At 47.8% G+C, this 15,058-nt stretch overlaps 1 protein-coding gene across 1 annotated transcript in view; it reads left to right on the forward strand.

Annotated features, from left to right (window-relative positions):
• The window catches only part of LOC142583441 (nuclear factor related to kappa-B-binding protein), a 588,296-nt gene that overhangs the window by 263,347 nt on the left and 309,891 nt on the right, over nucleotides 1–15,058 (forward strand). The window contains exon 14 of the mRNA XM_075693910.1: nucleotides 11,327–11,501. Within this exon, the coding sequence (XP_075550025.1) occupies nucleotides 11,327–11,501 (175 nt within the window). The remainder of the gene's footprint in view (nucleotides 1–11,326; nucleotides 11,502–15,058) is intronic.

The raw sequence follows: 15,058 nt of genomic DNA on the forward strand, positions 1-15,058 counted from the left end.
ATGCAAGCAGCTCCTTGCTTTTCATGAAAGCACATTGCTCAACTGCCGTCCAGCACCACTTCCAGTGGTAAGCAAGCCATTCAATGGCTGCAGTACATCTGACAGGTTAGGGAGAAACTTTCCATAGAAGGTCACCAAACTCAAATAGCTTTGCAACTCTTTCAAATCTTGAGGTTTGGGAGTATTTCCTACGGCTTCAGTCTTGGTGAGATCTGGATGTAGCCCGGCAGCACTTATTATGTGGCCCAAGTGCTGGACCTCAGGTAACAAAAATTTGCATTTTGCAAGTTTCAGCTTCAAGCCCACCTCTTGCAAGTGCTCTAGTGCATTGCAGACGTTTACCCAATGTTCGTCGTCATTAGCGCCTGTTACCAAGATGTCATCGAAGTAAACTGCCACATGATCAAGACCTCCCAGGAGGTTTTCCATTTCCTGTTGAAATATATCTGGGGTGGAATCAACCATAAGTAGCCGTCTCGTGTATTGAAACGGGCCCTTAGGGGTATTGACAGTGACGAACTCCTGTGACTGTCCTTCCAGCTCGATCTGCTGGTAGGCGTCCTTTAGGTCTAGCTTTGCGAACAATTCCTCTACTTGTGGTACGGGATACGTTTCTACAAGTGCTATGGGTTTTACCGTCAGCTTGAAATCGCCGCGTGTGCATGACTGCCCATCTTGTATTAGCACTGGAACGACAGGTGCTGCCCATCTGGCAGTCTTCACTGGTTGCACCATGCCTTAATGGAGAAGTCTCTGCAACAATTCCTCAAACTTGTCTTTCAAAGCGAAGGGCATCGCCGGGGCTTAAAGAATCTGGGTTTGGCATCTGGCGGCACCAAGATGCGAGCCTTAACCCCACGGATGGTGCCTAACCCATCTAGAAACACCTCTTGAAAACAGTCCACAGCTTCTTCCGCAGACGACACAGGAAAAATAGATTCTGGCTTGCTGATTTACAACTGGAATTGCTTCAACCAACTTCTACCAAACAATGCTGGGCACTGCCCCTTTACCACAAACAGAGGTAGACATCTCTCCTCCTCCCCAAGCATTACAGCAGCTGCAAACTTCCCAGCGACTGGTCGCGTGTCTCCGCAAAAACTCCTCAGCTGTGCATCGGATCGTTCCAAGGTGGCTGATGGGAACAGTTACGTGAACTTTGTTTCACTTATGGTTGAGACACTGGTGCCCGTATCAAGTTCCATTTCTAGTGGAATGCCGTTAATGATAACCGCATTGCACATAGGCACCGGCACAGCTGCCTGAAGTACCCAAAGGTCGTACGCTTCCGGCGTTTCACTCGCTCCGGGTGCCCCAAGCACTTCATCCACGGTGTTCACGTGCCTCAAATCTGCGCGCCCCACCCGTCTGTTTACTGATTCGCTATCACTTTTGCACACGCTTGCCAGATGCCCTTGCCACTTGCATTTGTAGCAAATTGAGTTGGTCTGTTGGCACTGGAAGGCTTGATAGGTACCATCACAGCGGAAACACCCGCGTTCACGATGCCCAGGTTTCACTAGGTTTGTGGCCACCATGGCAGTTTCGACTGTCAATTGGATTGGCCCTGACTGTGGAATTGGGTGAGCACTTAGCAAACGGGAATCCTTGCAAGCAGCCTCGATGGCCCGTACCATACTCATTGCGAACTTGAAGCGAAACGCAGGAGCGAAGTGGAAAGGGCTCGCACCGAGGAGACCAACCGTAGGAGCCGAGAAGGGCCAACAGCGCAGAAGCGTTCTAGAAACTTTGTGTGCTTTCTGTAAAGCTGCTCTTGAGTATGACCAAAATTCATGCGAAAACAATTGCATTTTGAAGAATAGTAGGTTTTGAAACTTTTCAAATGTGTTTTTCTCATTTTCAAATTTTTTTATGTTTTCGTGTCTTCCGGGAAGCCTTTTGTACACTTGGAATTTCTACATACTAATGAAATTTGGCATAGATATTCTTGAAGGTATGTAGAATGCCGATATTTACTTGAAACTTCAATATCGGTCATCAGTAATTACAATAGTATGAAACTATGCTTCAGGGCACTGAAAAAAACAATGCTTGAAGTGTCATAATATTTTTGTCCCACTTCCAGTAACTGAACACATTTTTTGACTGGATATTGGCACTCTGTGATCTACAAAGAGCTAAATAAGCTATAGCGCAATACCTTTTGTGAAGGTTAGTGCATAAAAGGTGTCCGTAAGGATCTCTATAATTTGTCATTCAGCATAATACAACTCGAGAACTATAGTAGCTACACAGAAACTAATTGCGTATTTGAAATCTGCATAACAAAATCTCTTAACTGGCTGAGTTTCGAAGTCTCTGGTAAAAAGAATAAAAGGAAAGTTGTTTTGAGGAGCCGCTCCCCTTAAATCGACTGTTTCCAGTAATGATGTTTGCATTGGCACGTCGTCAATGCCACTGACAATTTGGTCTCGTAGCATGCGGTCTCGGAATGACCCAAATTTGCAGTTGTCGGGCGAGTCGCTTTAACGAATTGAAGTACTCGCTCACCGACTCTCTATCCCGCCTATGTCGTGACAACTTGAAACTTGCTACCACTTCCGAACCCTTTGGCGCGAAGTGGTTGTTGAGGGCCTCAAAATTGCCACTAAGTTCGTTGCGGCAGGTTTCTCAGGGGCCACTAGGCTTCGCAGCAAGGAATACATAGCGGCCCCGCAGCACGTTAGAAATAAGGCCGTCTTCTTACTGTCTGGTACGTCGTTCACCGTCAGGAATAGTTCCACCCACTCTCGGTACTCGGTCCAGTCTGCAGTGTCTGCGTTGAACTCGTCTATTTTTGCGATGACCGGCATGCTTGTTCTTCCGTCACCGTCTCCGCTGTCATTTATTTCAAGCATTTTCCCTCGTCACCAGTTGTAGTGACCGGTGTAGTATAGTGTCGCCCCCTGTCAGATCTCTGTGTTATCATTCATATATGTTTTGTAGTAGTTTAGCTATATAGCGCACCCCCCTTCTGTCATGTGACGAGCTGGGACCAATCAGGAGGTGTCATCTGGCGTGTGCAGTCCTATTTAGTAATAAACGGCCGCAAGCCGGCTGAGTCTTCGTTCCGGTTTTCATCAGGAGCAGTTAGCTCCGAGTCTCCTTCACTGCGTCGGCGCTCGCCACGCGTTCGCTGGCTGGGGGCCCCCACTTGCCTGCCGCTGCCGAGACAACATCTTTTGGCGACGAGGATGGTATTCCCACTGCGGTTCCGACCGAAGCCCCGGGAAACCAACGAGCTTCGTAAGTGAAGCGTCTCTTCCTGTGTCTGCACTGCACGCAAACGCCGCCGACGCACTTGGTGTCGCGAGGCTTCTGAGCCTAGGCCTTCTCGCCCCCTTTGTTCCACTCTGCTCCATTCTACTCGAGCTCCGGCTTGTCTTCTGCACAGTCCCCCGCACGCTACCGGGCATGGCTTCCTTTACGGCGAACCTTCCCGTTTTTCTTGACGTGCCCGGGCCACCGTTAATTCCATGGTATCGATGGAAAAAAATTTTTCAGGCCCACCTCGAAGCGGCCGGCGGTAGCGACTGGACGGACGCGCGACGAGCGTCCGCGCTCGTCAGCGCTCTCGTGCGTGAGGGACAACCAAAGTACTTTGCAGACGAGGAGCAGGAAGCAGCAAGGCAGTTAACCGGCGCAGCGTCAGCGTCGAGCGAAGCAGCAAGGCAGTCGACCGGCGCAGCGTCAACGTCAAGTGATGCGGTCCCGCCAGCGTCAGAGTTCCAGAAACTCTTGCAGCGGCTTGACCGGCTGTTCGCCGCGTCAGCAAATGTTCTGGCGGAGAGGCACGAATTCACGTCGAAGGCAGTTCGAGGGAGAAGGATTCCTGGAATTCGTGACCGCATTGAAGGAGAAGGCGGTACAGTGCAACTTCGGCACAGCCTACAACGAGCGCGTCCGAGACCAAATAATACATGGGGTAGCGAACGTCAGCGTTCGCGAAAAGTTATTGGCTCATGGCGAAACCCTGTCCCTGGACAAGGCAGAAGAAATTAGATGCTCTTTAGAAGCCTTGCATCGAGCGAACCGCGCGTTCGGCTCCGAAAATGTTCGAAGAATCGAGGCATCTACTTGGCGTTCCGTCGACGGGCCAAGATGACAGACTTCTTCCGGGAAGCTGCCAAGATGGACGACTTAGTCCGGCAGACCATGAAGATGGTCGAGTTCTTCCGAGAAGCCGCCAAGATGTCCGACTTCTTCCGGGAAGCCGCCAAGATGTCCGACTTCTTCCGAGAAGCCGCCAAGATGACCGACTTCTTCCGAGAAGCCGCCAAGATGACCGACTTCTTCCGAGAAGCCGCCAAGAGGGCCGACATTTCGCACATGGCTCCTCCGGGAACCGTGGTGCATGCGATCGGTGTGGCAGCACGAAACATATATGTATGATAACACAGAGATCTGACAGGGGGCGACACTATACTACAACCGGACCCGTGGCCATAGCACACAGCAATGAAGACACAGTAGCCGCTGTGAGGGGCGTAATGCACTGACCGCACAGGTCATGTGCTCTGCTTTTTATTGTACATCGTGTGCCCTCTGGTGGTGTTAGTTACCACCTTCATGTTTATGCATGGCTTCACACATGTTGAACTGTTGCTAGTTGCTTCATGTATAACTCTTGTTGATTTTTTGAGGTGCGAGGTTTTCACCCTGCCTCTTTTGTAAAGGGTCTGAATCACACTGTGTCTTATCGGAATGATACCAAGCAAATGCTTCTTTAACAGCTTTATTGTTTTCGCTCGAGGGCATATTAGATATTGTGGTTTTTTAGAAAATGTTCTAGAATATAAATAGTTCAGGGCGAGAATTGCTAATAGTTGCTGCATATGGTACAGTCGAACCTCGCTACAACGAAACTCATGGGACGCGCGAAAAATTTTGTTGAAGCAAAAATTTCATTGTGGCGAAATTTGCCCCATAGCACTGTCAAATTTGACTACACACACTCACAAACATAATTTGTTTCCGAAGAAAGTCGGTTCCCTTTGGTTGTGATAAAATCTGACCCGAAACACTGTTAAATTTGACTACACATTCAAAAAAGTCATTCATTTTCAAAAAAAGTCGGTCATCTTTGTTTGCCTCCATCCTTTGGTCATTCTCGCCGTGGTGCGATGTTCGCACTCGGTCAGCAGCTGCATTGCGACGTCGTCATCGTGGGCGCCAATGAAATTACGAATGACGTCAAAAGCGTCCGTTACATCCAGTGCACGAGGCGGGGCCGACGCATCTTGTGCACGCTTTCATCGTCCAACGATGCGCCGTTATAGCGAACCTTTTCAATGATGGACTCGTCGCTCAACTCTTCACGAACAATTACGTCCGCGTCAACGGTGAGGTACTCATCTATGCTGACGTCCGATGGTGCATTTCCGGTTTCTCAAAGGGCTGCCCACGCCGAGGTAACTTCTGTAGAGGGTGGTTCCACTCCAAAATGGTCGTCTTCCTCGTCCGTTGTCGAGTTGGCCGTCACTTCAGCTTCAGGCTTAAAGCCAGCGTGCACAAAGCAATTTTCTATTATGCTGCGCCGGGTTGCCGTCTGCGCCGCGGCAATCATTTATAGGCCAATGAACAAGTCCACTTTGGTCTCCTGCCCGGTGTCAACATTCAGCAACAGTCGCTGAATCAACCGCTGCCGACATGCACTTTTCACACTGTGAATGATGCCTTGGTCTAACGGCTGAATCAAAGCAGTGCAGTTTGGGGGGAAAAAGCGAACTTCCACATTTTCCAACTCCACGTCCTCAACATTATGCGCTGAGCAATTGTCAATAAGCAAGCACACCTTGAGGTTTTGGACCTTCATATCGTGGTGGAAAGCTATGATCCAATCACGGAAGGTAGCCCGCGTCACGCAGGATTTCTTGTTTGCTAAATAACTTACCGGCAAGCTGTTAACGCATTTAAAGCAGCGAGGCCTCGCGCACTTGCCGATAACGAGCAGGCAGCGCTTGTCGGTGCCATCCAAGATAGGGCAGAGAAGTGGTCACACGCTTCTTGCTGTACTTTCCTCCGCTGCATAGTTGGCCCTTCACATCCAGTGTCTTTGTATGCAGCAGCTCATAAAAGAGTCCCGTCTCATCTGGCTTGTAGATGTCGGGCGGGGCATGCTCTTTCATTATGTCCAGCAAAGCAGATGACGCCCAAGTCGCTGCGCCATTGGTGTCTGAAACAGCACATTCGCCTCACAACACTTTCGCAACCATGTCGTGTCGGGCCTTGAAGCGGGTCAGCCAACCTGTGCTTGCCTTAAGATCGTCGATGCTGAGCATGCAAGCATAGTTCAGTGCCTTTTGCTGCAGCACGCTTCCGCTGATTGACATTTTCTTGGCACGCATGTCGAGGAACCATGTAAACAAAGCCTTCTCAAGATCCTCGTGTGCAGCTTGAGTCAACTTCTTCCATTTGGCGGATGCCCCCCGCAGAAAGAGCACTGGTGATTGCGTCCTTCGACTTCAATATTGTCGACAGCATGCTGTTGGAGATGCCGAACTCTGCTGCAATGTCTCCTTTCTTTCTGCCGCTCAAAGCCTCGTTGATGATTCGTGCCTTCACCTCCAAGAAAAGAAACTTCCGCTTTGTTGCCATGCTAGTCGAGCGCACAAGCACAAATGAAAATCTGCGTCGCCGCGTTGTGCCAGCGATCGCGTGACCTAAGATGAGTACGAATTGGCTGTGGCTCCCGCTTGGCAAAGTCAGCCTGCGCCTTGTCACAAGGCGGCTAGCCACGTCGTCATCACCACCAAGATATGGCACCCCTCCATGAGTTTGTTTTTCGACGATGGTGCAGTGGGCGCATGTTTTTGGTGAACCTAAGCAGCGTGGGTGTACAAAAAACTGCAGACAATCGGCGTTATGTTTATTTTATCGCAAAACAAATTTTAAAGACCAGCTCAACCGAGTGAAAATTTTGTTGAAGCGAAAACAAGCCCAAAAAATTTTTCATTCTGGCGAGAACTTTTTTGCATTGACTTCTATGGCTAGCTGACGGGAAATGGAAATATTTCGCTAGAGCAAAAATTTCGTTGAAGTGGCATTCGTTGTAGTGGAGTTCGACTGTATTGTTGGTTGCAGCATATGGTTGCTGCACATGGTAAAGTTCGCGTCACGTTTGGGAAGTCATCACACCTCGATGCTGTCTGAGCAGACTTAGCATGCCGAGTGATTTGTTTGTTTCACAACATAGTCCCTTTTTGCACCTGAATTTTGTACTCTATTGAATTCTTTCTTATTATGCTTATGCCGCAGAGGACTAAACCCAGCCTTGCCGCCAGCGCTCATCTACTTTGACTGGCACTGCTCTACCCTTAAATACATCATGTGGCATCTCTCCCTAATAACATAAAAAAAGAAGTACTGGAACGTTGGTCAGACTTTAGCTTTGTACGTTTCCAAGCAGCTCCCTTGGGGAATTTAAGATTGCAATAACTGCAGCGGGAATGGCAGTTCATCGCCTATGCAGGAGAATTGCATCGGCGGTACAGTGCTAACATGTGCTTTTATTAACCCGTGCATTTGGTGACTTCATTGACTAGTGTACGCGTTTCCATCAATAAATTCGCAATTACTCTTCACGCTTATTATTTCACACTTATTACTTCACACTTCGCATTTATTCAGTGATGCCACGTGGTATTAATCGGCAAAAAGTTCACAACGGCATGTGCAGACATTGCACCGTGCGGATTTTGTTGAGATATAAGCCTGCAGCAGCATTACGGCAAGGGTAGAATTTAAAGAATACGATCGAGACATCGCATTACTCAACCAAATTTAGCGGCTAGTTAACATGAGCTCCAATTCATGTAAATGGGGTTCATGGCGTTTGTCTGTGGGACGTACCTGGCACGTATGTGGACCATCTTGTCCCAAATACCAGTAACATTGTGTTCATACCCTCTCCCACAGAGGTCAGCATCTTCCCTACAGCTGTCACCACAGAAGCACTCTGGCACCCGAACAAAGGAGAAATTGCAGCTACGAACTTCAGCCATCCTTGCTGCAAAGGATTGTCGTGTGCTACTGCTCCCAAGTGTACTCTTGGAAGCGCCTGCTAGGTGGCTATCAGTGGCACCTATATAGGCGGTGCACTATGCGTATAGGGCCAACTGCCCGTGGTGCAGTGGCATACCCTCCCTAATACATGTAACCTGGGAGTGTTCTAAGCACCCTCATGGGCCAAATAGCAATAACACAGTGGAGCAGTGGGAGGAACAGCCTGCCCGTTCCGACTTGGCAGGACGAAAGTCCTTAATTAGCCAGGTCAGGCAGGCAGCAGAGGCCAGTGGGGCCCTGGACTGGGGAGTTCCAACTACCCCTCATTAGAATCTTTTCCTGTCAAATAAAGTTTCTGTATACAGGGAAACTTTGTTAAACTGTAGTGGGCCGGAGCTCAGAAAAAGTATGTACTAAAGGGTAGTACTGTTTAACTGAAATAGCAGGAGATCGACCACTTATCTGTAAAAAACGGAACTCAGAGAGAGTGTGATGAAAGGGGAAAAAGCTTGCAGTATTTATTCATTTGGCACGACAAAAGTGTTATTTTTGTTTGCTGCCGCGGCGGCCTAGCAGCGATGACAGCGGCCTCAAATTTACTGAAGCTGCGAGGCAGCTTTTCAGCCAGCCCCCCTCTTCTCAGCAAACACTCGCATGGCGGATTCCTCGTTAGCGTTATGTATTCTCCACGCACATGCGCGGCAGCGCTGCAGAAGTCGCGGGCCACCTTTTTCATTGCGGCGTGCTGTTCTTGGCGCGGGATTGCATTCATGAGGCTGATGGGACGAGCAGTTTCTGCCACTGTCTGGCCTGAATCGCCCGTGCTGTAACTTTCTGTGTTGTCCTCATCACTGTCGTTAGGCAACACTTCGGCAAGAGAGGCAACAGTGGTGAAAAGTCAAACCTCATAGCCTACATCTTTTCGCAGTCGCAGCAGTGCTGCCGAGAAACTTCTTCGCATTCCAAATGCCACACAGTGTAGTCAACGATAGATCCCTGTCACATGCCAGTGCTGAGTTCTTCGTGTCAAATTGTACAGCACGAACGATTTCCAATTTTTCTTCGCTGAGCACCCAGTGTTTTTTTATCCAAGCTTCAGCATGACAAGAGTCCTTGCCATGACTTCGTGGTCCTTGCTTGCACGATGCTGAAATGATCTTGATGTTGATGTAACTTCACGCACAAATGCACAGGGCGCTTGGAGGCTGTTGTTCCAATCTCTGAGGCTTGTTCTGATGGGCCACCCGATGGAGATGATGCACTGCCGTAATTGCACGACGAAAAGTGGAAACGCTATGTGTTAACCAATACACACGCAGTAAGCTAGTACGCTTTATGCGGATACAAAAGGCATCATGTTCAGTGGCCGCCGAGTTGGGATTTGACTTTTCTACTTTTAAAGCGAAAGTACTGTTTAAGCAGATACAGTTTGCACAATTGTGTGTGGGAAGCTGGCTGGGTGAGTAGATAACGTTCGGCAGCGCGCTCATTATCTTGCCTAGGGACGCAGACCACTCATTGCACTGCACCGCCAGCATTAACTGACATCACCTCCGTGCCCTCTACCGCACAGTGCTCAAAACTGGTTTCGTCCTCGCTACATGCGGGACACTAAATTGCTGCTTGCCCGTGCCAGCACGGGTGGGATGATTCCTTTCCTTATTTGTCTTGCTTTGTTGCCAAGACACGGTGCTTGGCACTTGGTGAGACGATTGTCCCTAATGCAACACTTGAAGCTCGTCATCCAAGGAACTCATAACTGGTTCCTGACATGCAAATAAGTTGACTATGCTGGTTTTCCGACGATTTCACTTAAAAAACTGAAACTGAACTGTGTAAATGTGCACTGTCAGAGCTTTAGCCTATGCCCACCAGTGACGAGCTGTTTACACCTTACCATTGCACGAGATCGAAGGGAGCATCCTTATCCTTATCAGTGTCGCTGAAACTCTATGTTGTGGGCTCGCATACTCGCCTCGTTCAGGTACAGCGTGCCGACTGATTGCACGTTGGTGTTTACCACTCCTGCGCGAGGCCACAGCGCAGTGGCTGCAGCAACCAGGTGACAGAAGGAAGGGGGAAAGGGTAAGGTGGGAGTGGGGAGTGCAAAGGAAGTGCTGCGTGTGGCTAGGCTAGTGAGCTCGGCGCCAGCGCGTTCCCTCACTGCTGCCGGGTGAGTGCAAGCGACGCTGCCCTGCCATCTGGGCAACCAAGGGTAGTAAGTACCAAATGCCCAGATGCACTGCTAAGTATGATAAAAGTTACCTGCCTTTCTCTCCCTTCGCTTGTGGGACAAGCAGGTTGTATCCAAGTGGCACCCCCTTTGGGCAACAGAAACATATCGCAAGGACCCTGATTTTCCTGGCAACATGTGTCAGAAGTGATTGCAGGAGCCAAAAATATGTAATGGCCTTCATGATCATCTTGAGGAGCCTTCATAATCGCCTAGTGAGGCCCTCTCTCTAATTTACGCTGCTTCCATCGATGTCTTGCCAAATGAGGGCTGTACCTTCCAACAAACACACATCGATGCTGCCACCACTAGTGGACAGCAGATGGTAAGGGTAGCTTACCAGAAAGAAGCACGAAAAAGCGGTAAAGGAGCTTGAGAAAATGGCCCACACGTCGTGAGCCCACCTCTATTGTAAGTCACACTGCCGTGCACAGGCAGTGCTGTGGATAAGAAGAAGGGTATTCACTGTAACCAGTCAGCCATGCTCAAGGGCATTCATTGTGCTACATGCCATGTGGCAGCATTGAAATAACGTATATTTTGATAGTTGAACCAGTTTTGTTTGCAACAAACGATTGTTTGTTTGTCTTATGCTGTGTTCTGATACTTGACGTGGATGGCAAAGTAAACAACTGAGAGAACAGTGGCCATCGTAAGTCTTGTTCTAATTCCGACGAAGTCATCAAAGAAGATAGCTTCGAGGTCAAAAACAATGCAAGGTACTTTGATGTCCAAAGATGGCGGCTGAGCAGGAAACTTGATGGGAAGGTCGTCTGTGTACAAGAAAACATAGCCACTCTGTCCTATGCGCTTAATGTAAGTTATGTTGAGTTTTTTTATTGGATCACACATGCAAAGAGTTAAAATAGAGAGATAATATGTGCTTTTATCAGCTTTTTCTTGTCACCACGAAGTAACGTCATGCCGCAGAGACGTCTTCCAGACTGTTCTAGACACATTACTGTGCTTAGTCTCGAAGCTGTCTCCTTTGCTGGCCAGAACTCGAACACACCTTTGAGTCATAAGTTGGCTCAACTCTATATGAATGGTAGATGAAAGGTCTGTTCCATTTGTGTGTGTGTCTGCCAGGAGTGTGTGCGGTACCAGAACCCGCATCGGGCTTTCACATTCCGGGTACACGGCTACGAGGCAGTGGTTGGACCGGTCAAGGGCGTCTACGGCAAGGAGAGTGGTGTGAACAAGGCTCGGGAACACTCGCTACTGGTCTCCGATCGGCCACCCTTTGTCACCATTCTCTCGCTCGGTGAGCTTTCATCTATGTCACAAGTGATTGTTGTTCACAACAACCACTCTTTTGCATGTGTACATTTTCTTCAGTAAAATTTGTTGCTCCCAAGATGCAATAAAAAGGTAATGTCAGTCTCTACAGTGCACACTCATATTTGGGAACAAGTAGTGACTTCTCTATTGATCAAACAATGGCTTAGCCAGAATTGGGTTGAGGGGCTCACTGTAGAATGCCATATTTACTCGAATCTAACATGCACTTTTTGCCCGTAAAATGGGTCCAAAAATTGCGGGCGCATTGCAATCGATTACGACCCTATCGTGTTACCATATTGCCATTGGCATTTCAAGATGGCCACCTCGTATGCACTTTGAGCCTAGCTGCTGTAGGCCGTGGCTTAGGTTAGTCCACCGTTCGTCTTCCCGTTTTCTGCGTTTGCTCTGTCAGCATGAAAGTGCCAACTACGAAGACATGTCGAGTTCATCATGGTGCCGCAATTAAAAGGAAAGTGGTTGCATGTGCGGAGACGGATGGAAATAGGGCCAAACCACGGGTGTGCGGAGTTCCCGAAACTTGCGTGTGGGACTCGCGCAAATAGGAGAGGTGTCCTACTCCGGCAGCTGCTGCATACAGTGCGGCCACACGGCCCCAATTTGAAAGCGATCTGTGATGGAGACAAAGAGTCTACGCATCTAGGCACACTGCGCTGTGTTCTCGTCGCTTAGTTCGCTTTGAAGCAAGAGGCCGCACAGAGGTCAATTCGCTCACTTCTGCTATCGCACTTCACTCCACCGTTTTGATAAAGTTTTTGTGGCCATTAAGTTGGATGTTCATGTTTGCTTCTGCATGCATGACACCATGCTTGTTAATTTAGTTAGTAAGCAAATGTTTAAATGTTTATATGGCCAATAAGATTGCTATCCTTACTTTCTGTATAGCTATCTACTCATTTGTTATCGCATAGATGCTTCGCCTTTCAGGCAAAATTGGGACTTTTTTTATTTATCGCAACTTTAGTGTATTGGGAGTAAATGATTTTCCAAATGAGAGACAGTTGTATTTCTGTATGCAAAAATGAGGTGCGCAGTACTGCAAAGAGCTTCCTTTTAGGTCACGGCAAACAGGTGCGCGTTACAATGACGGGCGTTTCTTTCCCCCTTTGTTTTGGCCATAGAAAAACGGGTGTGCGTTACAATTGAGGGCGTGTTAGAACCGAGTAAATACGGTAAATGTGTTCTGTCAACTTCTCGGGGTGTCCTTGTTATGTCTGGTTGAGTAGCTCTGCAATACTGGAGCAGTCGTTCTCTAAAAAATGATTTTCCTTGCATTGCTTTGCTTAGTGATAACCTTCTTCATCTCTTGGAACCCTGCCGCAGGTGGCAGAAAGTATGCTTCCCACCTGCTACATTTGTATAACGAGGCCATGGGAAGCATTATTCTTGCCACAGAAATGTGTCACTATCTTACACGAACTTAAAAAAAATTTTAATACAGAAGTGCCCTTTCTTAAAGAAGAAATATATCTACAGGATTTCTTGTTCCTTGAACAAATCCCAGCAATGCTGTCTTAATCATTTTATACCTCTCTCACACGAGCCTGCAAAAGCTCTTTTACGTAAGCAGTCCTTTACCAAGTTGAAATACTTTCTAATGAAGAGGTGTTCCGTAGCAGACAATCAGCACCAACAATCTCTTTTTATTATTTCCATCTGGACAAGCTACAGAAAGTGTAACGCTAGCGTTTGAAACAAAATCGGCCAAAATATACAGATTTTTCTCGAAATACAACGTAAAAACTTATTGTATTACACGGTTTTCAAATAAATTTAACAACACCAGGCTAAAAAACGTAAATGTGAATATTTGTTGTAGTAGTTTAGAGAGCGTTTTATGGAGTATATAGCTTTCATTGATTACAAGAAAGTGTTTGATTCTGTCGAGGAGTTCTGTCAGTCATGGAGGCATTACGGAATCAGGGTGTAGCCGAGCCATATGTAAAAATGCTGAAAGATATCTATAGCGGCTCCACAGCCACCGTAGTCCTCCATAAAGAAAGCAACAAACTCCCAATAAAGAAAGGCGTCAGGCACGGAGATACGATCTCTCCAATGCTATTCGCAGCGTGCTTATAGAAGGTATTCAGAGACCTGGATTGGAAAGAATTGTGGAAAACGTTAATGGAGAATACCTTAGTAACTTGCGATTCGCTGATGATATTGCCTTGCTTAGTAACTCAGGGGACCAATTGCAATGCATGCTCACTGACCTGGAGAGGCAAAGCAGAAGAGTGGGTCTAAAAATAAATCTCAAGAAAACTAAAGTAATGTTTAACAGTCTCGGAAGAGAACAGCAATTTACAATAGGTAGCGAGGCACTGGACGTGGTAAGGGAATACATCTACTTAGGGCAGGTAGTGACGGCGGACCGGATCATGAGACGGAAATAACCAGAAGAATAAGAATGGGCTGGGGTGCGTTTGGCAGGCATTCTCAGATCATGAACAGCAGGTTGCCATTATCCTCAAGAGAAAAGTGTATAATAGCTGTGTCTTACCAGTACTCACCTACGGGGCAGAAACCTGGAGGCTTACGAAAAGGGTTCTACTTAAATTGAGGACGACGCAACGAGCTATGGAAAGAAGAATGATGGGTGTAACGTTAAGGGATAAGAAAAGAGCAGATTGGGTGAAGTAACAAACGCGGGTTAATGACATCTTAGTTGAAATCAAGAAAAAGAAATGGGCATGGGCAGGACATGTAATGAGGAGGGAAGATAACCGATGGTCATTAAGGGTTACGGACTGGATTCCAAGGGAAGGGAAGCGTAGCAGGGGCGGCAGAAAGTTCGGTGGGGGGGATGAGATTAAGAAGTTTGCAGGTACGACATGGCCACAATTATTACATGACTGGGGGGTTGTTGGAGAAGTATGGGAGAGCCCTTTGCCCTGCAGTGGGCGTAATCAGGCTGATGATGACGATGATTATTATGGAGTATCCGACCTGCTTACGAGAGCCGTTCGAGCTGCTTACGAGGGTACAGAAGAAGATGAGCATTACTGGGCTTGCTACACCTTCTGCGAGACAAAAAATATTTTTATGATGAGCCTCGGTGACAGACAAATATGCATTTGCTTAGTTTCTTGGTTTTTTTTACGATATGATAATTGCTGGCGCCCGCTGGTTTTGAGGCCACACGTTTTCGGCCATAAAAGATATCAACAAACTCCACTTCCACAACAGACCACTTCTGAAGAAGAGATCGCTCCCTGTCGTGTGTCTGCGAGCGAAACTCTTTTTTTCGGGAGAAGTCTTCTTGCTCAAGACTTTCGAGTGGCCATGTGACAAGGGGTATGACATGAGTTGCAGCTTTAAAAGCTGTGTAAAAGCATCGAAACAATTTTTTTAGCAACAAAAAAGAAAGCGTGCTCTGTTTGGAGATTGCTGCGAGTCTGGTTGGGAATATGTGCCGGCACGTCACCGTGAAGGTAGCAGAGCAGGAGACGTACATTTGCCAGCGCTGTGCTGTGCCACTTGGTGCCGACCTCAGGTTCAGGCTATGTCACGGAAGGTGAA

Source organism: Dermacentor variabilis, chromosome 5 (assembly GCF_050947875.1).
Source record: "Dermacentor variabilis isolate Ectoservices chromosome 5, ASM5094787v1, whole genome shotgun sequence".
NCBI classification, from domain to species: Eukaryota; Metazoa; Arthropoda; class Arachnida; order Ixodida; family Ixodidae; genus Dermacentor; species Dermacentor variabilis.